Below are 22,195 nucleotides of genomic sequence, written 5' to 3'. Positions count from 1 at the left end.
ATTATAAAAAGTCTATAATTCAGACACATTTAAAACATTGCTTCTGCTGTTGCTGCTGAAGAAATAATATTTATTTATATTTATATAGTTATATAAAAGAATAATAAAGCAATGTCGATTCTGTTCTTAATTAATTGTTTTTTTTCTTGCAAAATAATCAAAAAGAACCGATAAGAGTATCGATAAAGTACCGAACCGTTAAGCAGTATCGATAGTAGTAGTATCGATAAAATCCTAACGATACCCATCCCTAGTTTTAACGTTAGCTACTAACGTTAGATGCAGCTACTACAGGCAATCAACGATGCGTCAAAGCTGCATATAATAGAATAGCCCTGTAGGCACGACAGCGCAACTCGAAACGACCTGTTATAATAAATGTATTCATGTTTAACTTGTCCCTGTGTCCAGTCCTTTGACTAGCCCCACCCGTTCATTGTAATCGTTCAATGATGCATGTAATTAGGGCTGGGCGATATGGAAAAAAATCATATCGTGATAACGATATGATAATTTTATTTTATTTCTCGATATCGATAATTATCGAATTGTTATAAGTATATATATATATATATATTTTTTTTTTTTAACAACAGATGTATGTTTATTTTGCAGCAATTCTTTGTCGTTGCCGCCATCTTTAGTGTTACATCCCCTCACACTCCAGTTCTCAGGCTGCAGCTGGTTTAAAAGCTAAATTAAACCGGCTTCTCTGCTGGCTGTGGCTCCAGAGGAGTTGAACAGTTCTGGCTCTGTTAGTTTATTTTCGATCTTTTGGTGCTTTTTTGGTGGACAAACCACCGCACATGTGCACCGTGACTCGTGACTGGAGTCTAGTTCTGCTAGCACACATAGCCTACTGTGTACAGACGGTTTCAAAATGTATTTTAAATTAGAAAGCAAACAAAATAAATGGACAAGAGAAAAATAAATCTCAATTTGGTCAGTATTGTCATTTGGACAAGCAAAGCCATTACTTTAAGTTGCAGGCAAGAAAGACAAGTCTGTCCACTGCCCTGTTGCAGGTCACAAAAAAAGCAAAAAAAAATATAAAAAAAAAAAACAAAAAAAAAGATTAAAAAAAAAACTATTTTTCGATTTATTTATTTCGATATTCGATATCGATTATTAAAATATATCGTGATATTTATCGTTATCGTTATATCGCCCAGCCCTACATGTAATTGTATTAACGTTATTGTGTGTTGTAGCTATGTTATACATTGTATTTCGTTGGTTAGCTATTTAGCTAATGTTGATGGCATTGAATAGCATCAAAGCTAGATCTTTAATATTTATTTAGCAGTCCAGTTTCTCCGGGCAGTAGCGAGTAACTACTTGGGTCTAAAAATAGCTACACTACAAAGAACGCTACTTGGTTAACTCTTTCAGTGCCACTCACGAGATTTCTCGTGTTTTTTTATAGGTGGTTGCTAGCCACTCACGAGATTTCTCGGATTTTTTTTTTTTTTTTTTTTTTTGCGATCTGAAAAATTATTGCATCACCCGAGCCTACCCGAGTATTGCCGAGCTGCGCCGGTGATCACTGTGGAAAAAAGCGCCCCCTGTCGTCTCCCAGATGACATAAGTGATTTTGGAATGGACTCAATGAAAATGAATGGGGAAAAAAATCCGGTACTCCACATTTTCCAGTTCACTGATCCAGCCGGGGTTACTAGAGTTCATTCTGGAGCCTCAGATCTCCGCGGATCATGGAGAACCACTGTGTCGCGTTGGATCCATACACGTATCGATTTTTTCGAATGGTGATCAGGAATTGGAATATACCAGTTGGATACCATCTGATGTCAGGTAAGGACTCTATGTTATCAGTGGTAGGATAATCAGAGTAATTTTGATGAAGTTATAAGCTGTTTTGTGAAATCTCTTCTTTCGTTTTCACTGTAAAAGTCCGAGAGGAAATCAACAAGGCGATTGTCCGCGCGCGGCCGTAATGTGCGTCCGTGCACGTATAATATTGATCATCTAGCGTTTATTTGAAAACGATTCATAAAAAGGCCGACGAATATCAACGTTGTGGAATATTCCACTAAAAGACGATTTTCATAGAATGCTCCAGAATGAGTTGTTTTTTATATCAAAACGGGGGCTTTTCTAACTGCTCTGAAACGGCAACGACGCGATAAAAAAACAATCTGCCTTCACAGCACTGTCTGGAACATAGTCTTTGATAATGCGATGGGCAGATTAGACACATAGCCATAATTTAAAACATAGATTAGGCGATATTAACGTTAACATTGGCGCGGATGGTGGCATTCAAGCGGTAAAATGGAAAACCAGGCATGGCATTTAAAGAGTTAAAAGGAGCAACGCTGTTGAGAAATGTAGTTAAGCTAGGGGTGGGCGATATGACTATATTAAATAAATATCGGGTACAGTTCATAAACGATACACTTTTTAAACGTATCGTGGACATCGTGATGTTCCTCACAATCCCTCACATCAGTTTATAAGCCGCCGCGGTTGAGATGATTTACTTTGGCGCAGCACTTGCTTTTACTCTCTCGTGTCTCCCTCTCAAAGAAAAAAAGTACACACAGACTCGCCCCAACTTACGTCATGTACACGCCCATACACGCAAGCGTGCACACACACACACACACCCAGAGAGGCGGTCCTACAGGTTTGTTATGAGGAAACCGGGAACGGGTATACGAGAGCGTGCGAGAAGTGGAGAGAGCTTCGCGAGTTTAAACGTTAGCCCCGGTGTTTTATTCAGAAAAGGCAATGGAATATGGAGGCACCGAGGTGGATGAACTGATAGTAGCCTCGCGTTCTAACCGTTAGCATTGCAGCTAGCGTAAATGAGCTAATAAGGCACTGGATTCTAGCTTGATAGCTAGCGCCGAAATCCTCTGTGTGTCGCGTTGAAGATGACGTCACGCCACCCCAGCTACACTGACGGGGGGTACCATCTTTAGATATATATATGGGGGGGTACTACCGAGTCGCGTAGGTACCGTGCAGACGTGGAAAAGCGGCATAAGAGAATACTTCATAATGTGTCATGCAATTCAAAAGTAAATATATATATGATGCACACACACCTTTACAGTGTTTTGTTTACCAGTAGGATGTTATAACATTGCTGATAATAAAAATCATAAGTCTAAGCTATCAAGTCTCCCGTGATTTTATATATTAAAAGTATAGGCGGACCATTCCTCGGTTACAAGATTATTATTTTCTCACAATAGTGTGTGTGTGTTTTTATCTAAAGTGGATAGAAAACAGTACTGTGCAAAAGTCGAGAGTATTTATAAAAATTGTCTTAGATGTTAATAAACATTTTTCTGTATTAGTGTGTCAGTAGACTACTCTTTTAGATTTTTAGAAACGTTTAATTAAATTATTTTTGAAAGCATCTTCATGGTGCAGGGACTATTTTAATCGTCATGTTGGCATGACTGTATGCTTCAAAGGGTTAAATCAAGCATTTTTAAGGGCTTTAGAGGAAATGTCAAAATATCGTGATGTACATTGTGTATCGTGACATAGCCAAAAAATATCGTGATATCATTTAGAGGCCATATCGCCCAGCCCTAAGTTAAGCTATGTAGCGTTGCTACTGCCCAACATACACATGGTGCTAACAGGAGCTCCCGTGCTGTACTCTAGTAACGCCAGTGACGGAGAGTGACTGACTAGAGGTACTGGTTCCGCCTCATTAAAACACACACACAAATAGCAATTAATTGCGCCCGTCAAAATCATTGCATTCATTTGAATTATCGGGCGATAAATTGATTTATTGATTATCTCCGGCATTTAACCACGTTTTACCATGTTAATGGCCGGCACTGAAAGTGTTAAAAGTTAATCGTGAGTAAAAAAAAATAAAAATGGCGTTAATAGAATCGAGCGATAACACGTTAATACCGCGTTAACTTTGACAGCCTTAGTTAATATATATTATCACATGGCGTTTTAACATTCGCCAAAATGCTTGATTGTGATTGGTCAATAGCGCTCCGTTGCCCCTAGCAGCGGTCAATTATTTCTCGATAATTCACCGCTGCTATGGGCAACGCGCAATAATGACCGCTGTTAGGGGCAACAGAGCGCTATTGACCAATCACAATCAAGCATTTTGATCGCAGTCACGAAAGCTAAGCTTTACCATATGCACAGCTGCACTACATCAGGTGCAATCAAGTCCACACACCTGCCGATGACAGAGGAGCAACAGAACTGCATCTGCATTGATTTTATCTCGTCTTGTCGATGGTGTAAAATAAATTACGTATATTGTTAGTAAGTTAGCCCTGTAATAAGCGGGATAATGTATAGCTATACTCGGTCATTGTCGCAAAATAATTGACCTTCACTGCGTTTAGAACGCAGTGTCTGTCAATTATTTTGCGACAATGACCTTGTAGCTATACATTATCCCTTACATATTGCAGCGAGTGTTGTCTGCATCTAGCTTTGTAAAGTGTAACAACACTTGTGACCGTATTCAGCTTGCCATTGCCCCGACTGCTTTTTTATTATTATAATTTTTTTAACCTTTATTTAACCAGGAAGTCCCATTGAGATACAAGATCTCTTTTGCAATGGAGACCTGGCCAAGATGACAGCAATAACATTTGCAAATACAGTAATACAGTAATTTTGCAGTTGGGAGTTGGGACCCAACTAGAGAATGCAGCGACATTCTTCTTGTAGGAAGTTATGTAATACAGATTTAAATTCGCAGAGGGAGACCAGGGTATCTAAGTGGATATGGTCCTGTAGCCCATTCCATGCCCAAGGTGCGAAGCTTGAAAAAGCTGTTCTTCCCAGTTCAGTGTTTATTCACGTTTTTTTTAAAGTAGCCATCTTGTGGACCTGGTATGGTAGCTGCTAGAGCCAAAGCTAATTAGGTTGAAAATATATAGGGGAAGCTTTTTTAGCATTGAAGAGGCAGAATGCATATATATTATGTCACCATAGTCAATTACAGACATGAATGTGGCTTGAACAAGTTTCTTTCTGGCCTCAAAAGAAAAGCATTGTTTGTTGCGAAAGAAAAAAACAAGTTTTAGTTTAAGTTTCTTTGTGAGGTTTCCAATATGCGCTTTAAAAGATAGCTTTTCATCCAGCCATAGCCCAAGATACTTGTAGGATGAAACATTTTCTATGGTTGCTCCCTTTAGCGTAACGATATGAACATGATTCACTGGCTGTGAGCGAGCCCTTGTGAACATCATGGATTTAGTTTTCTTTGCATTTAAAACTAGTTTAAGATCAAAAAGGGAGGTTTGAAAACAAGTAAACGCAGCCTGGAGGTTCTCAATCACCGGAGTAAGGGAGGGAGCACTTGTATACAGGACTGTATCGTCCGCATAAAGATGCATCTTGGCTGTCTGGATTTTATTTCCCAGGTCATTTATAAAAATGGAGAATAAAACCGGAGCCAAAATAGACCCTTGGGGAACACCTTTGTTGATTTCTAAAAAACTTGATTTGTATTTCTCTGCAAATATACATTGTGTTCTGTCTGAGAGGTAATTTCTGAACCAATTTACAGCTTCCTGTCCAATGCCAATGTTGTCCAGTCTATCCAGTAATAGTTTGTGGTCTACGGAGTCAAATGCTTATTTTATATTTTAATTTTTTTATTGATCTTTTCCCCCCTCCTTTTCCCTCCGATTTTCTCCCATCCCAATGTTAGTCGTTATGCCAATTCCCAATCCCCTTCCTGGTCGCTGCGCACTTACCCCCCACAGTCAGTCTGGTAGAGTGGAGGCTATCACGTGCTTCCTCTGACACACGTCTAGCCAATCAACCGCTTCTTTTCACCTGGCAGCACGGACTCTCACTGAGAGGGTGTAACGTGTGGAAGGATCACACTACCCCCCTTAGATCCTATCCGCTCTGAGCAGGCGCCCCGACCGAACTGTAGGAGTCGCTGTTTACAACGACCCGGACCCACCCCGCCAGCTTTCCCACCCTCTAATACTGCCAATTGTATTAGTGTGAACGGCCAGCCAAGCTGGTGACACGCCGGGAGCTGGATTCGAACAGGCGAATCCAGCGTCTCCGGCGTTGGTGATGAACGCAATCTCCGCTACGCCACCTGACCGCCCTGAGTCAAATGCTTTTGATAAATCAACAAACAATGCTGCACAATGTTGTTTATTGTCAAGTGTGTTGATTATGTCATTAGCCACTAATACACTTTTTTGTATTACCGAAAATGTGGCACCGGCGGATCTCACGTGATTCGGTCGGTACCCTTAAAAGTACCTGATTCGGTACCCATCCCTAGCGTCTACATTATACTGTTTCTATATCCTCTGTTTGTTTCCAGGGCTCTACGTGTGGGATGTGGAGGGCAACAGATACTACGACTTCCTCAGTGCTTACAGTGCAGTGAACCAAGGCCACTGCCACCCCAAGATCATCGCTGCACTCAACGCCCAGGCGTCTAGACTCACCCTGACCTCCAGAGCCTTCTACAACGACGTGCTGGGGGCCTACGAGGAATACATCACCACCATGTTTGGTTATGACAAAGTGCTGCCCATGAACACAGGTTAGGGAAACATGGGGGGATATTTGTTTAGTATTTTGTGTGCGTTTGGTTAATATGTAACGTGTTTTGTGGTGGCCCGGGAGGGGGCTTGAGAGAATAAGATGCACGTCTCGAACTTCGCCCTCTTTTCTTGATCCTCCAATCACAACTGTCGCTTCCCTTGGACAAACAATGTTGCAATTGGAGGATTGGATCAAGACGAGAGGGCGATGTTTGAGCTGTTTAAATACCACACACAAACCACTGTATCACTTTGGGACAAATAAAACTCTTGAATCTTGAATCTTGGAATTATGTTTGTGGTGAGTCTGTCTGATATTGTGGTGGGCCGCCACAATAAATAAATGTGTATTCGAAACGCATCCAGGTCACGGGTAGCCTGCTGCAAAACCATATCGCAATGTTCGAGTCACGATATTGCGATTTATTACCTTTTTTTAACTTCAAATTATGTATTGCAGCTCATATTGATACTTCTCCTATCCTTATATAATTTATTTCCCCCAATGCCTTCTAGCCACTGCCCTTCTGTCTTCATTCATGTTCGTCCATAGGGTTTCTGTTACTCAGTTTTAGGGGTGCACGATATTGATTTTTTGATATCGATAACTTTCTGCTCCTCAAGGTCGATACCGATAACCGATGATATATATATATTTATTGTATTATAATAAATAAAATAAAAAATGTATATTCCTGTAGTTTTGACCTAACCAGATTTATCATGACATGAGCGTTACTACTATGAACAAAACAAAGCCAAGAGAACAGTTTTGACTCTTCAAATAAAGTGACTATTTATTTTTCCAAATAAATATAATTTGAGTCGATCACAAAATTCACAATCCGTCAATGTCATTAACAATGTGTTTCCCTGAACAATGAGTGAACTAAAAACAAACGGGTATTGTGCTTTGTCAGCAGATTTGACATTTGACGCTATAGGAGAGGAGACTGTTGTGGTCTTGGTCCATGAAACAACTATTACTTGGCATTTATAGGACAGCACGCCTCAAAAAGAATTAAATAAACCAAACAAACATCACAGGATATGTCCGTGGTGAAACTTACGTGCTGTGATTGCTGGCTGCTTTGTCACGTGTCTGGTGTGCCCAGCAATCACAGCGCTCCTACTGTAAAATGCGGAAGCAGCCATTTTAGCGAAGGCTAGCTCAGTGATTTTTTTTACTCGTTTATAAAAATGATTTAAAATGTTTATTAGCAACGCCGAGCTTTCAAACCCTGCTGCGTGTGTGTGTGAAACCCTAATGGAACGCTGGGTACCTTTTTTGAAATTTATATCTGATATATTTTGGACCCACCGCTAGCTTTTAAGCAGTGCTTGGTGGTGCAAATTAACCTGGATACTACGGAGCAATAAGTGACTGCGTATTCAACCAAGGGTTGCATCACAGTCACGAAAGGGGCTAGATTTGCAGCAGCTTTAGCTGCTCGCACGTCGTCGTAGGTTTTTACACACCATCGTAGCGGTGGTGATGTTGTAGGTGACTTATTATGTTGGATGTGTTATAGCTTGTTGCCCTTTTCCCTCCTCGTGGAACTTCTGCATTGCATTTGTTACAAATAGCAAGCGAACTGTTTTCCTCTGAAACTTTGAAAAAGTCCCACACTACTGACGCATCTTTGTTTACTATCCGCGCTGCTTCTGAAAGTTACGTGACTACGTCACAGCCAGGCATGAGAAAGGGAGCGCTGGATTTGTTAAAAACTCCCTCTTCCTAAACCACACGCTATCAGTCGTACCACAGTACTGGCAAAACGGGAGGAGCCTACAGTAAAAACAAACGCCCTTCATCCCAATCCACCCACACCGCATATTATATATTATCGGAGCTATCAATCATTTTGATGATATCGGCCCGATAATTATCGTGCATCCCTACTCAGTTTCACTCTGAACAGTCAGCACCTTTTTTCTTTTGTAGAGCAGTGTGTGAGTTGAGCTGCTGAGTCATGCCGCGTCTTTTTAAATGTCATCACGAATCATGTTTTTTCTGTCGTTTCAACAAGGTGTGGAAGGCGGTGAGACGGCCTGCAAGTTGGCCCGTAAGTGGGCTTACGAGGTCAAGGGCGTTCCCAAGAACCAGGCCAAAATAATTTTTGCAAGTAAGCAGCCATCCTAAATCCTTTTAACATCTAATACGTCACAATTGATTGTTTTTAAATCTACTGATTAAAACTTGATGTATTGTAATCAACACGTGTTTTTTCACCCTGGTTAGATGGGAACTTCTGGGGCCGAACTATGGCTGCCATCTCCAGCTCCACTGACCCCAGTAGTTATGAAGGGTTCGGGCCCTTTATGCCTGGCTTCGAGCTTGTTCCATACAACGACATTCCTGCACTGGAGGTGTGTGTGTTTCATGAGCCTAGACCTCCCCCACGCCTCAGCTAAGCTGTCGGTTTAGAACATTTGAGCCAGTGGCAATGTGCTCTGTAGAGATACCAATGTACCCGTGTGATCTTCTCAGGGTTTCTACAAGGTCCTTGAAGTGCTTAAAGTGCTTGATTTTTTACCCAAATTCTTTTTAAGCGGCCCATTTTTTAACACTATGACGACCGGCGCGGCCCGGCGATTTAGGCCTCAGAGGACAGAAAGTAAACAAACCGATGTACTTTCTAAGAGCTTTATATATAATTTATAGTATTGCTATATGTCCATTCTCATTGTCACTTGAGTGCATAAACCGTGCCTTCATAATGGCTTAAAGAAAATAAAAGTCCATCGGTTGGTTGTCATTTTATAGCGTTGTGAATATAAGGTATAACGCACTTTTCGTCTAGGCTTTTCTGCAGGAAGCTAGATAATAGGCTAAACGTTGGCGCCGTTATATCAAACGCCATTTCTGCTGTATATATACGAATGAAATAAAACGAACTGCGTAGCATCCAGACTATTACAGAGCATCTATGGATGAAATGGGGGCGGCGGGGAACGCCGATTACTATTATTGATCCGCAATACAGTGTGCGTTCAATATAGCATTTTCATTGACCGATCACGTTATGTTATAAAACGATGTCCAATCCAGCTGTAATTTGGGGTAATATTATCCTACCGTCAGGCCATGTGATCGCCGGCAGCATTTCCTCACCAGTCATCGGATTCTGGTAGATCGATATGCACATTGGCTAATCATAAATTCCATTATTCCACGCTGAAAAAACCGCTCGCCAAGCTGATCCAAGATGGAGGATGTTCGGCTGGGATCAAGGAACTATGATCCGCCCACAGAACTGTACTTTTTTATTTTTATTTAAAATTCACATGATACTGCAGTGGAGCGATGGCGCCCCTAAGCGGGTTTGGCCGGTACTGCATGTTTCGAAAATCAAATATCTGAAAAGATGCTGGTAGTGGATCGGGTACCTAATAAGCGTTATAAATATGGAATAAAACAATAACAACTCGTCACGTATATACTCGTGGCTCTGGTCCACAACGCTCTTTTTCGAAACACGTATACTCGTTCTCGGACGCATAGTGTTAACAAGGTGCTTAAAAAGTCCTTGAAATTCAAATCAACCATTCGCATCGAACGTTTTGTTCATCCATGATAAAATTGTTCTGAATCAAGAAATTGAATTTTCTAATCTAAAGTGTAACTGTTGGAAATTGGTTTTAACACTATCAGTGCCGGCCTTGTTTTCCTTTTTACCCCCTCGAATGCCATCATCCACTTCAATGTTAGCGTTAAAAACGCATAATCTATGTTTTTAATTATGGCTATGTGTCTAATCTGCCCGTCGCTTATCAATGACTTGTTTGCAGTCAACATTGTCGAAACGGATTGTTTTTTAATCGGTTCATATCCTTTTTATAGCATTTCGAAAAGCTATTCTCTCGAACATTTCCGGAAAATTGAAAGATTCCCCCATAAACGGCATTTATTGGAATATTCTCGAATACACTAGACACGTTGTCATTTGTCTGCCTATTTATGAATCGTTTTCAAATAAACGCTAGATTATCGATAGTATATGTGTACTTATGCACGCTATAGAAGCGGGCTGAAAAATCTATTCTCATTTCCTCAACATCACACACACACACACACACACACACATGCACACACACGGCACATGCTGATATCTCAGTGAATACAGCTCTGATTATCCTAAAACTGGTAACATAGACTCCTTACCTTAGATCAGATGTTCTCCCAAAAGATTATTCCAATTCCTGATCGCCATTCCAAATATCGATCACGTTTATGGATTGATTATTGGCTGCTGTAAATATATATTCCACGCTGCTTTCCATCTCGCGATCACTTCCATGTTCATCAGACGGCTTGCCAGCACAGTGGAGCCACCTCCACAGATCCAGCAGTATAATCGAATGGCCTGCAGTTACACAGGGATAGACGATAGGGGGCGGTATTTTCCCATCTGAGCTCCTAGAGGGTCTGCTGTACCAACGTGAGACTCGGTTGATGAAATATGAATTCAGATCGCTAATAAAAAAATCAAACGACAATACACGTTGTCGGCACTCAACGGGGGGCATGATAAGACGACAATACACGTCATCGGCATTCAAAGTGTTAAGCCATAAATATTTGGTCCGATTTATTTTCTATAAAAAACAAGATTTGAAATGCCCTTTTAAAATAAAAAAATTGTGCTTAGGAAAGTACTTGCATTTCATTTAGCATTGTCTGTGGGAACTCTGTCTTCCTCAGAAAGCCCTCCAAGACCCCAATGTTGCGGCTTTCATGGTGGAGCCCATCCAGGGTGAGGCCGGGGTGGTGGTGCCTGAACCAGGGTACCTGACCACGGTCAGAGATCTTTGCACCAAACACAACGTAAGTCTCCACAAATCAAACAAACCTATCTCAGTCAACTGTGTCTTTGGTTTGAAGAATATCAACAGTGTGGTCTTTATAAGAGAAAATGTAATTTATTTATGAGTAAAACCCCTCACGCACAAACGTGCCTGATACTGAGGACTCGGCTAAAAACATAATGGTATATAGACCAGGCTACAAAATTAACCGAAACCCAGGTGGAAATAGCCTCTGAAACCCTCCTGAAAAGGAAGTATAAGCACAAATATATATATATATATATTTTTTTAAGTTCAGTTTACTGTACACCAATAATAATTTTACAGACTTTGTCTCTTTTTATAAACATGGTTTATGGTGAAACTGCATCATACTCTAAATGTTGAAGGACCTTTCCCCAAAACCCTTGCGTACACACACACACGCACCTCTGATACTGTTTTCTCCTGATAAACATCAATAACATAAATTATATTTTCTCTTGTTTGTGAGATGGCCACCATGTCACTGATCACTCCGCTTATCCTTCAGGTGTTGTGGATCGCTGACGAGGTGCAGACGGGCCTGGCCCGTACCGGCAGGCGGCTGGCAGTGGACTACGAGGAAGTACGTCCAGACATGGTGATTCTCGGCAAGGCGCTTTCTGGAGGAGTCTACCCTGTAAGTGTCTCATCAACCTCTGCCCTAATCCATCACACTTATCCACAAGTAGACAATATGATATAGATCCTAGCAGGGAGGATGGATTTGGGATCAACCACCCTGTTGGGTAATGAATATTGATCCTACTTAGAGAAATTCATATCTGTTGTTTTAAAGTCCATCTGAGATTAGATACCAGAAAATGGACTATGGAAATGTTTGTTTGTTTTCATGTTTCCGACACTTGTGTTAAAGGAACATGCCAACTTTTTGGGAAATTAGCTTATTTGCCATCTACCCTGGAATTAGACAAGCCAGATACATACCCTTTTCTTCTCTGTGCATGCATTAGGCTTAGGGAACAGTCACACTGTTAGCCTAGCTTAGCACCATTCATAGGTGTGCCAGTGTAGCCTAGTTCCCAACAGTCACGAAATACACTCCAAATACAACTCCAGAACGTTCCTGTAAACATGTTCTATTCACTACTAGGGGTGGGACGATACATCGATCCAGATCGATATATCGATCTATTATCAATAATCAAATAGGATCGATGCAACGTAAAAAGATCGATTCATATTGCGATACTCTTATTTTGAAAATCCCCTCGTGAGCATTTCCGCCCGGCCGGAACAACAAGCTCAGCGCAGCTCCGTGTGTAGACGTTAGATAGTATTGCTACAATACATCAGAGTCCGCCTATTTTGCCCGAAATAAGTGCCTGTTGTTTTTTCCCCACAAGGGGTTAAATGCATCTAACATGCTTTCCATCCTCTCCATTCCTTTATGCCCAATATGTCGTGTTAAATACCGAAATGAACGTTGCGTTAGCGTGAGCTAATTATGCTAAGCACTGCAGCTAACCATGAGAGGAGAGGAGAGGGGACTTGGGAAAGAGCAAGGGTGGGGGCACTGGGCAGTCTACCTTTCTGTGGGGGACTGGGTTGCGTGAGGGGCATTCTGTGTGTGTGTGTGTGTGTGTGTGTTACTGAGGATGGACAGATAATGTTGATATTTAATATTCATGATCATCATGCAACATAAAACAATTGTAGGAAGTTTGGGAGAGGAAAGGGTTTTAGCTTGCGTGTTGTGAGTTCCAAAACATTTTACTTAAAGTTTAAAGCTCAATATATAAAAAGTTAACAGGAGGTCTATTTGTATTAAAAACAATAGATTGTTTTTCATTTAAATGTCTGGAAGAGCTCAAAAATAAAAACACCAATTGATATTTCCGTAGCCTTTTTTTAGTTGATCTAAATGTGACTGATTGTGTTAAATGGGCACATAATATCGCCTCATATCGATCGCAGGCACCTGAATCGAATCGTATCGTATCGTGGCAGACTTTGTGATATCGGCAAATATCGTATCGTTGTCCAAAGAATCGATATCGTATCGTATCGTGATGAAACTGGTGATTCCCACCCCTATTTACTACGTGGAGAAATAATAAAAAAGACCAGAGAAAGACGTTTGTCTTGTTTACATCAGGGTCCCCCATTTTCAATTCATAGTGACATTTATGACATACATAACATACATGACATCATGACTGTTACGTACCCCAGTAAGGAGACGCAACACAAGGCCACAGACAGGGTAGGTGAGGGTGCAGTGACACAAAACCAGGGAAACAATTAGCAAAATAGTATTTATTTTTACAAACACAGCAACACAGAGATCAAGGAGGACTACCAGTGGCACCAAATGAAATATAAAAGGAAATTAAATCCCACCCCCCATTACAGGCGCTGATGCCCAAAAGTACAGGTGGCGGTGCTCACTCTAAAGGTGCTCCCATAGTCGAGCAGACTGTACTCGGACTGGACTCCACGGAGGTCTGCTGGACTCTTTGAGCTTTCATAGTCGAGCGGACCTCCGCGGACCAATTTCCTACATGTCTCGCGCCAGTTTACACAATTTTCCCCACGCTGTTCAACTTCTGTCATGTCGTCGTCATCCGATGTCAAAATAAAGAGTGTTATCTCCGTTTCCAATATTTCGATAATAAAACGGGCAGTTTTACACACTTCATTTAGAAAAGCCATTCAAACATCTCAAGCCCTACTCTCTCTTGGCACGGAGCGAGTGGTCAGAGTAAAATGCAGATCGGCGTCACATTAAATGCAGTTCGATGTCAACCAAAACCACTTGGACTCTGCTTTGGGTACCCTTTGGGTCCGCTTTGAGCCCGCGGGAGTCTGCTCCGTGTACGGTGCGCTCGACTATGGGAAGGGCTTAAGGCTGGTGTCTTTAACATCAGGTCACCTACGTGACGCAAAAATGTAGACCCCAGGGTATCTTCCTGTCCTCAATTGTCCCTGTGTGCGAAACAAAAGATGAATACAAAGGAAAGACAATCACCATAGGCTGGGTGACACAAAAAAGAGAAACAAGTATACACAGGTTAGGGTTAACAGAAATGTACACAAACTATAAAGACTCCTAAACACAATGCAATGAACCAGAGCTTCAGGTACCAGCTCTACACCAAATACATAACAGTATTTCCTATGCTAACAATAATGAACCAGAGCTTTCACCAGCTCTTGTACCAAAAAGATACCTAAGAACTCAAACAGAGCTTTAACCAGATCTGGTAAAAAAAAAAGCACCCTAAAGAGCCACCGCTCTAATTACAAACGGATACAAAGAGCTCTCCCACAAAGACAGAGAATAGTTACCACAACCAATGAACCAGGGAGCTAACGAACACTGCACACAATGGGCATTTTGGACATTTACGGTGGCCAGTTTTGAATGGCAGTAGGTGCTCTTTGAGAGCGGTTTTGAATGTGTGTAGGGAATAGGATTCACATTTTTTTATGGCTGTGGGTAGGGCGTTCCACATTGTTGTGGCATAATTGTTAAACGTGTTTAGTCCCTTGTTTGTATGATAACAAGCCTTTTAGTTCATGGTTCAAAGTAATGGGAAAAGGGTGCTAGCTCGCCATCAATCAGAAGCAGAAGAAACGTGGGGTACCATTGGAAAGCCATACTCATTGGTTACAACTATGTCCAATAATTCTCGATCGCCAAATGATTGACGGAGGTAGAGGCTCGGGAGTCAGGAGTGGTATTTGAAAAAATTGAAAGTCTGCCGTGTACTCACCTGAAACGGCAATCGACGGGCAACAGATGGGGCTTTAATCCGATCCTTATTGTATTAAAAAATGTAATATACACACCCGAGCTGCTAGAGGTCGCCAAATTGTGGCCAAATCGTCCTCAAGAGGGGCCTGGCCGGGCCGTTGCACGTTAAGAGGTTTTAACTCAAATGAGTATACTAGTTTTTATGTTTTTTTTTTTTATTATGATGCTAAACAGTCCCCCTGACCTTGTGTGTGATACTGGTAACCCTGAGATAATTACAATTGAAATAAATGACGATCGAATCCCGATAGGTGGCAGTCTCGCCTACCTTTTGAGCACATGTTTGAGCTAGGAGGGAGGCGCTTGATCAAGCAGCGGCTCTTTGTCTCGTCAAATCAACTATTATTTGCATGTCATGTTCAGTATTCGCTGCGTATATTTGCGCTGATCCTTTGTACACAAGACAAGAGCTACTGGACATTGGTTCACATGTCGGATTACTGGATATTTCCATATTTCTCGATGGGCCGAACGACATCGTCAGACCTCTGGGCACACTGAGTCTGTTTACATAGCCTCCCGGGAAAAGAAGGCTTTGTACGTGGCGAGGGATCGAAAGCAGAAGCGGGGCGGCAGAGCTGCCGACTAGCGACTAGTTTCCTGTTGGGGATTTGCACTCGGGCCAAAACTGACTGCAATGGCAATCGTGTGTAGCGAACTATTGGAGATTATTATTATGAAGGAAAAAAGGTGATGATCCATCCATAAGGTGCGTTTTCACCAGACTCAGCATTTCTGGTAAATCATAAAAATACTAAAGTCAAACCGGCAGAGGATGTAACATTATCTGTTCACCTCATCCCACCGTCGCCAGAGCACTCCAGAGCCAGAATATTTAACTGAAATATTCAGCGATAATGACACAGACAGCGAGATTACCAGAGAGCCAGAATGGATGCCAAGTCGAGAAGCAGGATGAGGCATTGGCCCTTGACCTGGAAATATATTTGTGTCGAGCAACAAGCACGAACTGCGCATGCTGCGCACAAAATACACAATATCTCTCTTTCTAGAAAATTACCATGGATCTTTCTTAAACGTGGCACTTTTTAGCCAGGGGTTGTGCACGAACGGATGTATGTAGACACAAGCGGTTTGTTCCCTGTTGGGAGTATAAATATAAGCATTTCAAATTAGCCATAGTATGTCTCCATAGCTATAATATAGAATATACGATGGGTCTACAAACATTGTTAAAACGGTCTGAAACGCTGGTGCCAGATATTAAAGATGGGAAAACAGCGTGGCAGTCAATGAGTTAATACCGGTAATTATTGATTGCCTTTTGAATACAAGCGTGTTGTCATTGTCTACATTCAACATGGTTGTGTTTGTTTTTGTGTGGCTCTCAGGTCTCTGCGGTTCTGTGCGACAACGAGGTAATGCTGACCATCAAACCCGGGGAGCACGGCTCCACGTACGGAGGCAACCCACTGGCCTGCCGCGTGGCCATCGCCGCCCTGGAGGTCAGTGGCGGGACTGTCCCTATCCTCTCCTCTTCCCCCTCCTTTTCTGTCCCTCTAGAAGAATTCAAGCTGTCGATACTTTTGCCCTGCTGGAGCTTGAATAGGCATCCAGTTCTGTGACGAAATTTGCTATTGAATTCCAATCTATTTTATTGCCTTTTTACTTAGAAAGCTGGTGAACACTTTACACAGTAGTTCCTGCGGGGTCTTAAAAAGTCTTACATTTAATAATCAGAATCGGATCGTTTTTGATGGGTCTTGAAGATTTATTTTATTAGGAAGTTACTTCTCTGTATGGGAGAAATGTCCGGGCTGCAAATTAAGTGGTATGGAATTACTTCTCTCATAGTCATTTTCCTTCATACTTTATTGCCAGTATGGCAATGAAATAGGTATTAAATTATATTCAAAGTGGTCTTAAAAGTTCTTAAATTGAACTTGTTGAAACCGGCAGGAACCCTGGGGGGACTATATTGAGTAATGCTGCCCCCATGTTTGATGTCATTCAGTCCTAAATGGTGCATTTATATAGCAGCTTTTATCCAAAGCGCTTTACAATTTGTTCCTCACATTTGACCCATTCACTCACGCATTCACACACCGACGGCGGAGGCAACCATGCAAGGTGCCAACCTGCTCATCTGGAGCAGTTAGGGGTTAAGTCGGGGAACAAAATAAGTACCAGCCAACCGCCAATGGCTGGTAAAAAAATCTGCCTGGCTGGTAGTTTTTAAAATCTACCAGCCAAATGGCTGGTAAGTCAAAAAGTTAAGTTTGTTCCCTGAGAGCAGAGCTACACAGCAGTGCGCCTATTTTGCGAGCCGAAATAAGTCTGTGGTTTTTTTCTTCTTCTCACAACGGGTCAAATGCATCTAACATGCATTGCATCGTCGCCATTCCTTTATGCCCACATCGCCCGAAATGAACGTTATGTTAGCGTAAGCCAACAAGCTAATCCTGATCAGCGGCAGAGCCATAGAGAACAGCAGACAGTGTGGACTGGGGAAAGGGAAATGGGGGGGGGGCACTCTCCCTTTCTCTGTGTGTGTGCGTGCGTTTGGAAAGACGATGAAGTCACTAGTCAGGACTCGGGAGAGGAGTATATTGTAGTGAACTGAGGATTACTGAGGATGCACAGATAATGTTGATATTCAAATATAAAAAGGTTTCGAGAGGAGTGGAAGTTTGAAGACAGACTAGACTACAATATGATGCGGGGGTGGTGAGTTGAAACAGTGTGTGTGTCCCCGACCCCACTTCTATGTTTCAATAAATTATTTGCATTTAAAACTATTAACGCTGACTCATTCCTTCAGTCCACTCAAAATTATGCTAATATTCCTTATGTTGTTTATGATATTAATTGAAAATAGCATATGAGAGTATTATATAGTAATAATAACACATGGCGATATACTAAAAAGCTATTTTTTATTTTTGGCTGGTAAAAAATCTGCCTGGCTGGTAGTTTTTAAAATCTACCAGCCAAATGGCTGGTAAGTCAAAAAGTTAATTTTGTTCCCTGGAAGTGTCTTGCTCAAGGACACTTCGACACGCTGTGTGGGAATCAAAAACCAAAAACCGCTCTACCTCCCGAGCCACTGTCGCCCCAGCCCTCCTAATCTACCCCCACAATGCAAAGCGTCTTAACACATCCTCTTTTGCCATTAGAGGATGTGCTAATGCTTGCTAACGGCAAAAGAGAACGTTAGACACTTTGCATTGTGGGTTAGATTCGGAGGACTGAACAACATCAAGCATGGGGGCAGAAGCCATACTTAGCCAAATTTTATTGATTGATTAAATACTTTAATTACTATTATAAAATCCTCATTTAATAAAAAGCTCATCTGGCTGCTCCAACCTTTTCTCATGATTGTGGGGGTGCAGTCAGATCACGCTTTATAGCTTAAATGTTTTGCTATAAACTACCAAATCTATCAAACTGGCCCTACTTGGTTAGAAAGCTTGACTAACTAGCAAACTAGGTTAGCCCATCCAAATCTGTGTTTTGAATGAACTGTACCTCCCAGAGTATGGCAACTAGTTTCAAGTTTCAAGTTTCTTTAATAGTTGTCAACTATTTTCTAACATAGTATATATATGTAATGTGTTTATAAACAAATCTCTAACTCGGTACGTCTTTGTCCTCTAGGTCATGGAGGAGGAGAAGCTGGCGGAGAACGCTGACAGGATGGGCGAGCTGCTGCGGTCAGAGCTGAGGAAGCTGCCCGGCGGCATCATCACCACAGTCAGGGGGAAGGGCCTGCTTAACGCCATCGTCATCAAGGAGACTAAAGGTACGGCAGCACCACTTGTACTACTGAAACATCAGTAACTTGTACTACTGAAACATCAGTAACTTGTACTACTGAAACATCAGTAACTTGTACTACTGAAACATGCAGTAACTTGTACTACTGAAACATCAGTAACTTGTACTACTGAAACATCAGTAACTTGTACTACTGAAACATGCAGTAACTTGTACTACTGAAACGGCAGTAACTTGTATTACTGAAACGGCAGTAACTTGTACTACTGAAACATGCAGTAACTTGTACTACTGAAACATGCAGTAACTTGTACTACTGAAACATGCAGTAACTTGTACTACTGAAACATCAGTAACTTGTACTACTGAAACATGCAGTAACTTGTACTACTGAAACCACAGTAACTTGTACTACTGAAACATGCAGTAACTTGTACTACTGAAACCACAGTAACTTGTACTACTGAAACCACAGTAACTGCTGTGAGTGTGAAACTGAGGGGGAAAACCCGTTCAGTCAGTGTCCGTCACACTGTGTCCATGTGAGAAGTAATCTTCTATACACTTGACTGAAAGTCTTGAAGGGCAGGTGCGTTTGGTGCCAAAGATCCTGCACACTATCAAACTTGCGACCCGATCTTTTTAAATTATAATTATAGACAGCATTTCGAGCCCAATGGATATTCCTCGGATGTCCACCAAAGCTGGTTTCACACATGAATTGGACTCCTGAACTTAACTACACATTACCCGGAGGGCTTGCATGTGCGAACACAAATGTCTGAATTACTCCGGGTAAACTACGCGTCTGACAGCCCCCTGACGTCCTAAATCTGTGTAATGACCAACTGAAACCCATTTGAGAATATCTCATTAAGGTTGTCATCTGAAAACTGGAGGAATAAATACATCCGAGGGTGAAGACGGATCATTTACAAAGACGGAAATGTCTTAACTGCTAGGTCAGCGGTGCCGTATATAATGCAGATAGTGAAATTATTTCTTTGTTTTTTTTTTACTATGCCCTTTGCATTCTGTTATGTCCAAATGTGTTATTAAAACATTCCAAACATTCTAACTGCACTGCTTGATTTAGACCCTTATTTATTTCATCCCTTACAAGTATTTTCTTCAGCTGATGTTCCAGACGCTAACGTTACTGAATGCTTAGCCACATGTACTACAGTAGCTTATCGGGAGTAATTTGTTTAGCATTCGCCTTCCCCTCCTGTTCCTCACATTCATAATGTGAAGAGTACGATGTGAATCACTAGTTCGAGTGACGGGTGCAACGACACCAGATTAGCAGCTAAATGGAAGCGCAGCACAAGAACGGGTTAGTAGTATTTTAAACAACAAAACACTACCCTTTGCATCATGCCCTGCCTCCTGCTCACTCTACCTCATCGCCAACCCTCGCCTAAACCAAGAGTACATTTATATGCAAGAACAAGTCCGTCACCAAGAATCACCTGCTGTGTGCTACATGTGTGAAAGGGCATCGCCAGGCAACGACTGATTCTCTGGTCCATTGTCCAGAGTTCATGTGCGAAAGATGCTCAAATAACATGCGGTAGACCAAATGTAAACAATGCAACAAAAAAATACTTTGGTTTGGACCTGCTAAGTGTGAAAGCACTCTAATTCTCAATGTGTTCATGCACACATGCAAGCAGTGACGTTTCTAGCTGTTCCTCTTCTTCAGACATTAATTGAAAATAAGGGGAGCTACAGTGTGCCTTCATCGATGTTTCACCCTGAATTCATAGCCTTTGACTTCTGATAATGACAATGTCCCCCCCCCCCCCCCCCCCTCTCCTCCAGAATATGACGCCTGGCAAGTGTGCTTGCGTCTCCGTGACAACGGACTGCTGGCCAAGCCCACCCATGGGGACATCATCCGCTTGGCCCCCCCCCTCATCATCAAAGAGCACGAGGTGCACGAGTGCGTTGACATCATCCGGAGAACCATCACGTCTTTCTAAACTTTCCCAAAAAAATATGTGGCCTCTCTAACATTTACCAGTAAGGAGCCTAGTCTCTGACATTTATTATTGTGTAAATGTATTAGGATTGTATGTGGAGATGCTTCTGAGAGGCTACACTGATACTGTTTTGCACAGTATTGTAATGTCATTTTGGAAATGGCACGCATCATACCATTTCAACAGAATCTCTTTTAAAAGCAAAAGGGCTCCATTAGATTGCCTTGGCTTAGAAAGACTGCAACATGAGATCGTTTTCAGCCCCTATACATATTTTTATTTTAATTGTGCTAAATGGGAAGTTGGATGGCACTTAATTTTTATTTTATAATTGATTCGTTCACAATTTTATCTAAATTATGATGCATTTGTGTACTGTCTGTACCAGGGAAGCATAGATCAAATGTTACAGTGGCATTATTGTAATGTGGTATATGCCGTTACATTTACTTGGTCTGTTGTTTACTGGGTACTGGGGGGGGGGGATAAAGAAAACGACCACTCTTGCACAACCTGTAACTGACGTTGAAGGGAATACCGTTCGCTACCACTTGCTTGCTAGTGAAATCTTGACTAAAAACCTTGACTGCTGTACTGTCAAACAACATACAATATTTATCCTACCCACTGTTGCCTACTGCATCTGAAACCAAACCCATAGTTTAACTTGACATATCTGGATGTAAAGGTATTGGATTGCAAGTTAACATTCTGCTGGCGTTCTCAATCTGAGCTTTAAAGCCTTAGGTAGGGTGTAGATATATCTCTGTTGCTCTTTTATACTGTAATTTGAGATATATTATATCTTCAAGGTAATTTGAGATATATTATATCTTCATGGTAATTTGAGATATATTATTTCTTCAAGGGACTTCAAGACTAGGAAAAAAAACTAGGAAAAAAACACTTCTGCTAGCTAGACTTGTTTCTGGCTTCACTATTTAAATGTACAGTGTTTGTTTGAACTTGCAAAAGAATGTTAAACAAATCTGTTAAAAAAAAGTTTTTAACTTTTGCTCATTGAATGTTTCTTCAAAGACGATATGTTTTAAGTTGTGAAATAATTGTTCATATAATAAATGCTTGAGTCTTATTACTGGCACTGTTTCTGTGTATACTTAAGGGGAATGTCGAGAATGCCTGTGCCCCAGGACAGTTCAGTCAGTGTTTGTGAACCCACACCGCTCTCCTGAAGTTAGAAGTCAGAATCCTCCATTCCGTGATGTAACTGGTGTGTAAAGTCACACTCTGCTGAGCTGCTACATCACAGCCTGCGAAACAGCTCTGCCCCAAGTGCCTTATTACTGTGACAA

The 22,195-nt window shown here is 41.6% G+C and overlaps 1 protein-coding gene across 1 annotated transcript in view; it reads left to right on the top strand.

Moving 5' to 3' along the window:
* The window catches only part of oat (ornithine aminotransferase), a 48,172-nt gene extending 26,200 nt beyond the window's left edge, over positions 1-21,972 (top strand). The window contains exons 3-10 of the mRNA XM_084323797.1: positions 6,320-6,544; positions 8,576-8,671; positions 8,788-8,915; positions 11,251-11,373; positions 11,887-12,015; positions 16,509-16,622; positions 18,778-18,922; positions 20,722-21,972. Coding sequence (XP_084179923.1) covers positions 6,320-6,544; positions 8,576-8,671; positions 8,788-8,915; positions 11,251-11,373; positions 11,887-12,015; positions 16,509-16,622; positions 18,778-18,922; positions 20,722-20,882 — 1,121 coding nt within the window. The 3' untranslated portion in view covers positions 20,883-21,972. The remainder of the gene's footprint in view (positions 1-6,319; positions 6,545-8,575; positions 8,672-8,787; positions 8,916-11,250; positions 11,374-11,886; positions 12,016-16,508; positions 16,623-18,777; positions 18,923-20,721) is intronic.
* Positions 21,973-22,195: the final 223 nt, after the last annotated feature.

Source organism: Notolepis coatsorum, assembly GCF_963971535.1.
Source record: "Notolepis coatsorum genome assembly, chromosome: 10".
NCBI classification, from domain to species: domain Eukaryota; kingdom Metazoa; phylum Chordata; class Actinopteri; order Aulopiformes; family Paralepididae; genus Notolepis; species Notolepis coatsorum.
The sequence above is the reverse complement of the archived record's forward strand: the minus strand, read 5'-3'. Positions and strand labels throughout refer to the sequence as shown.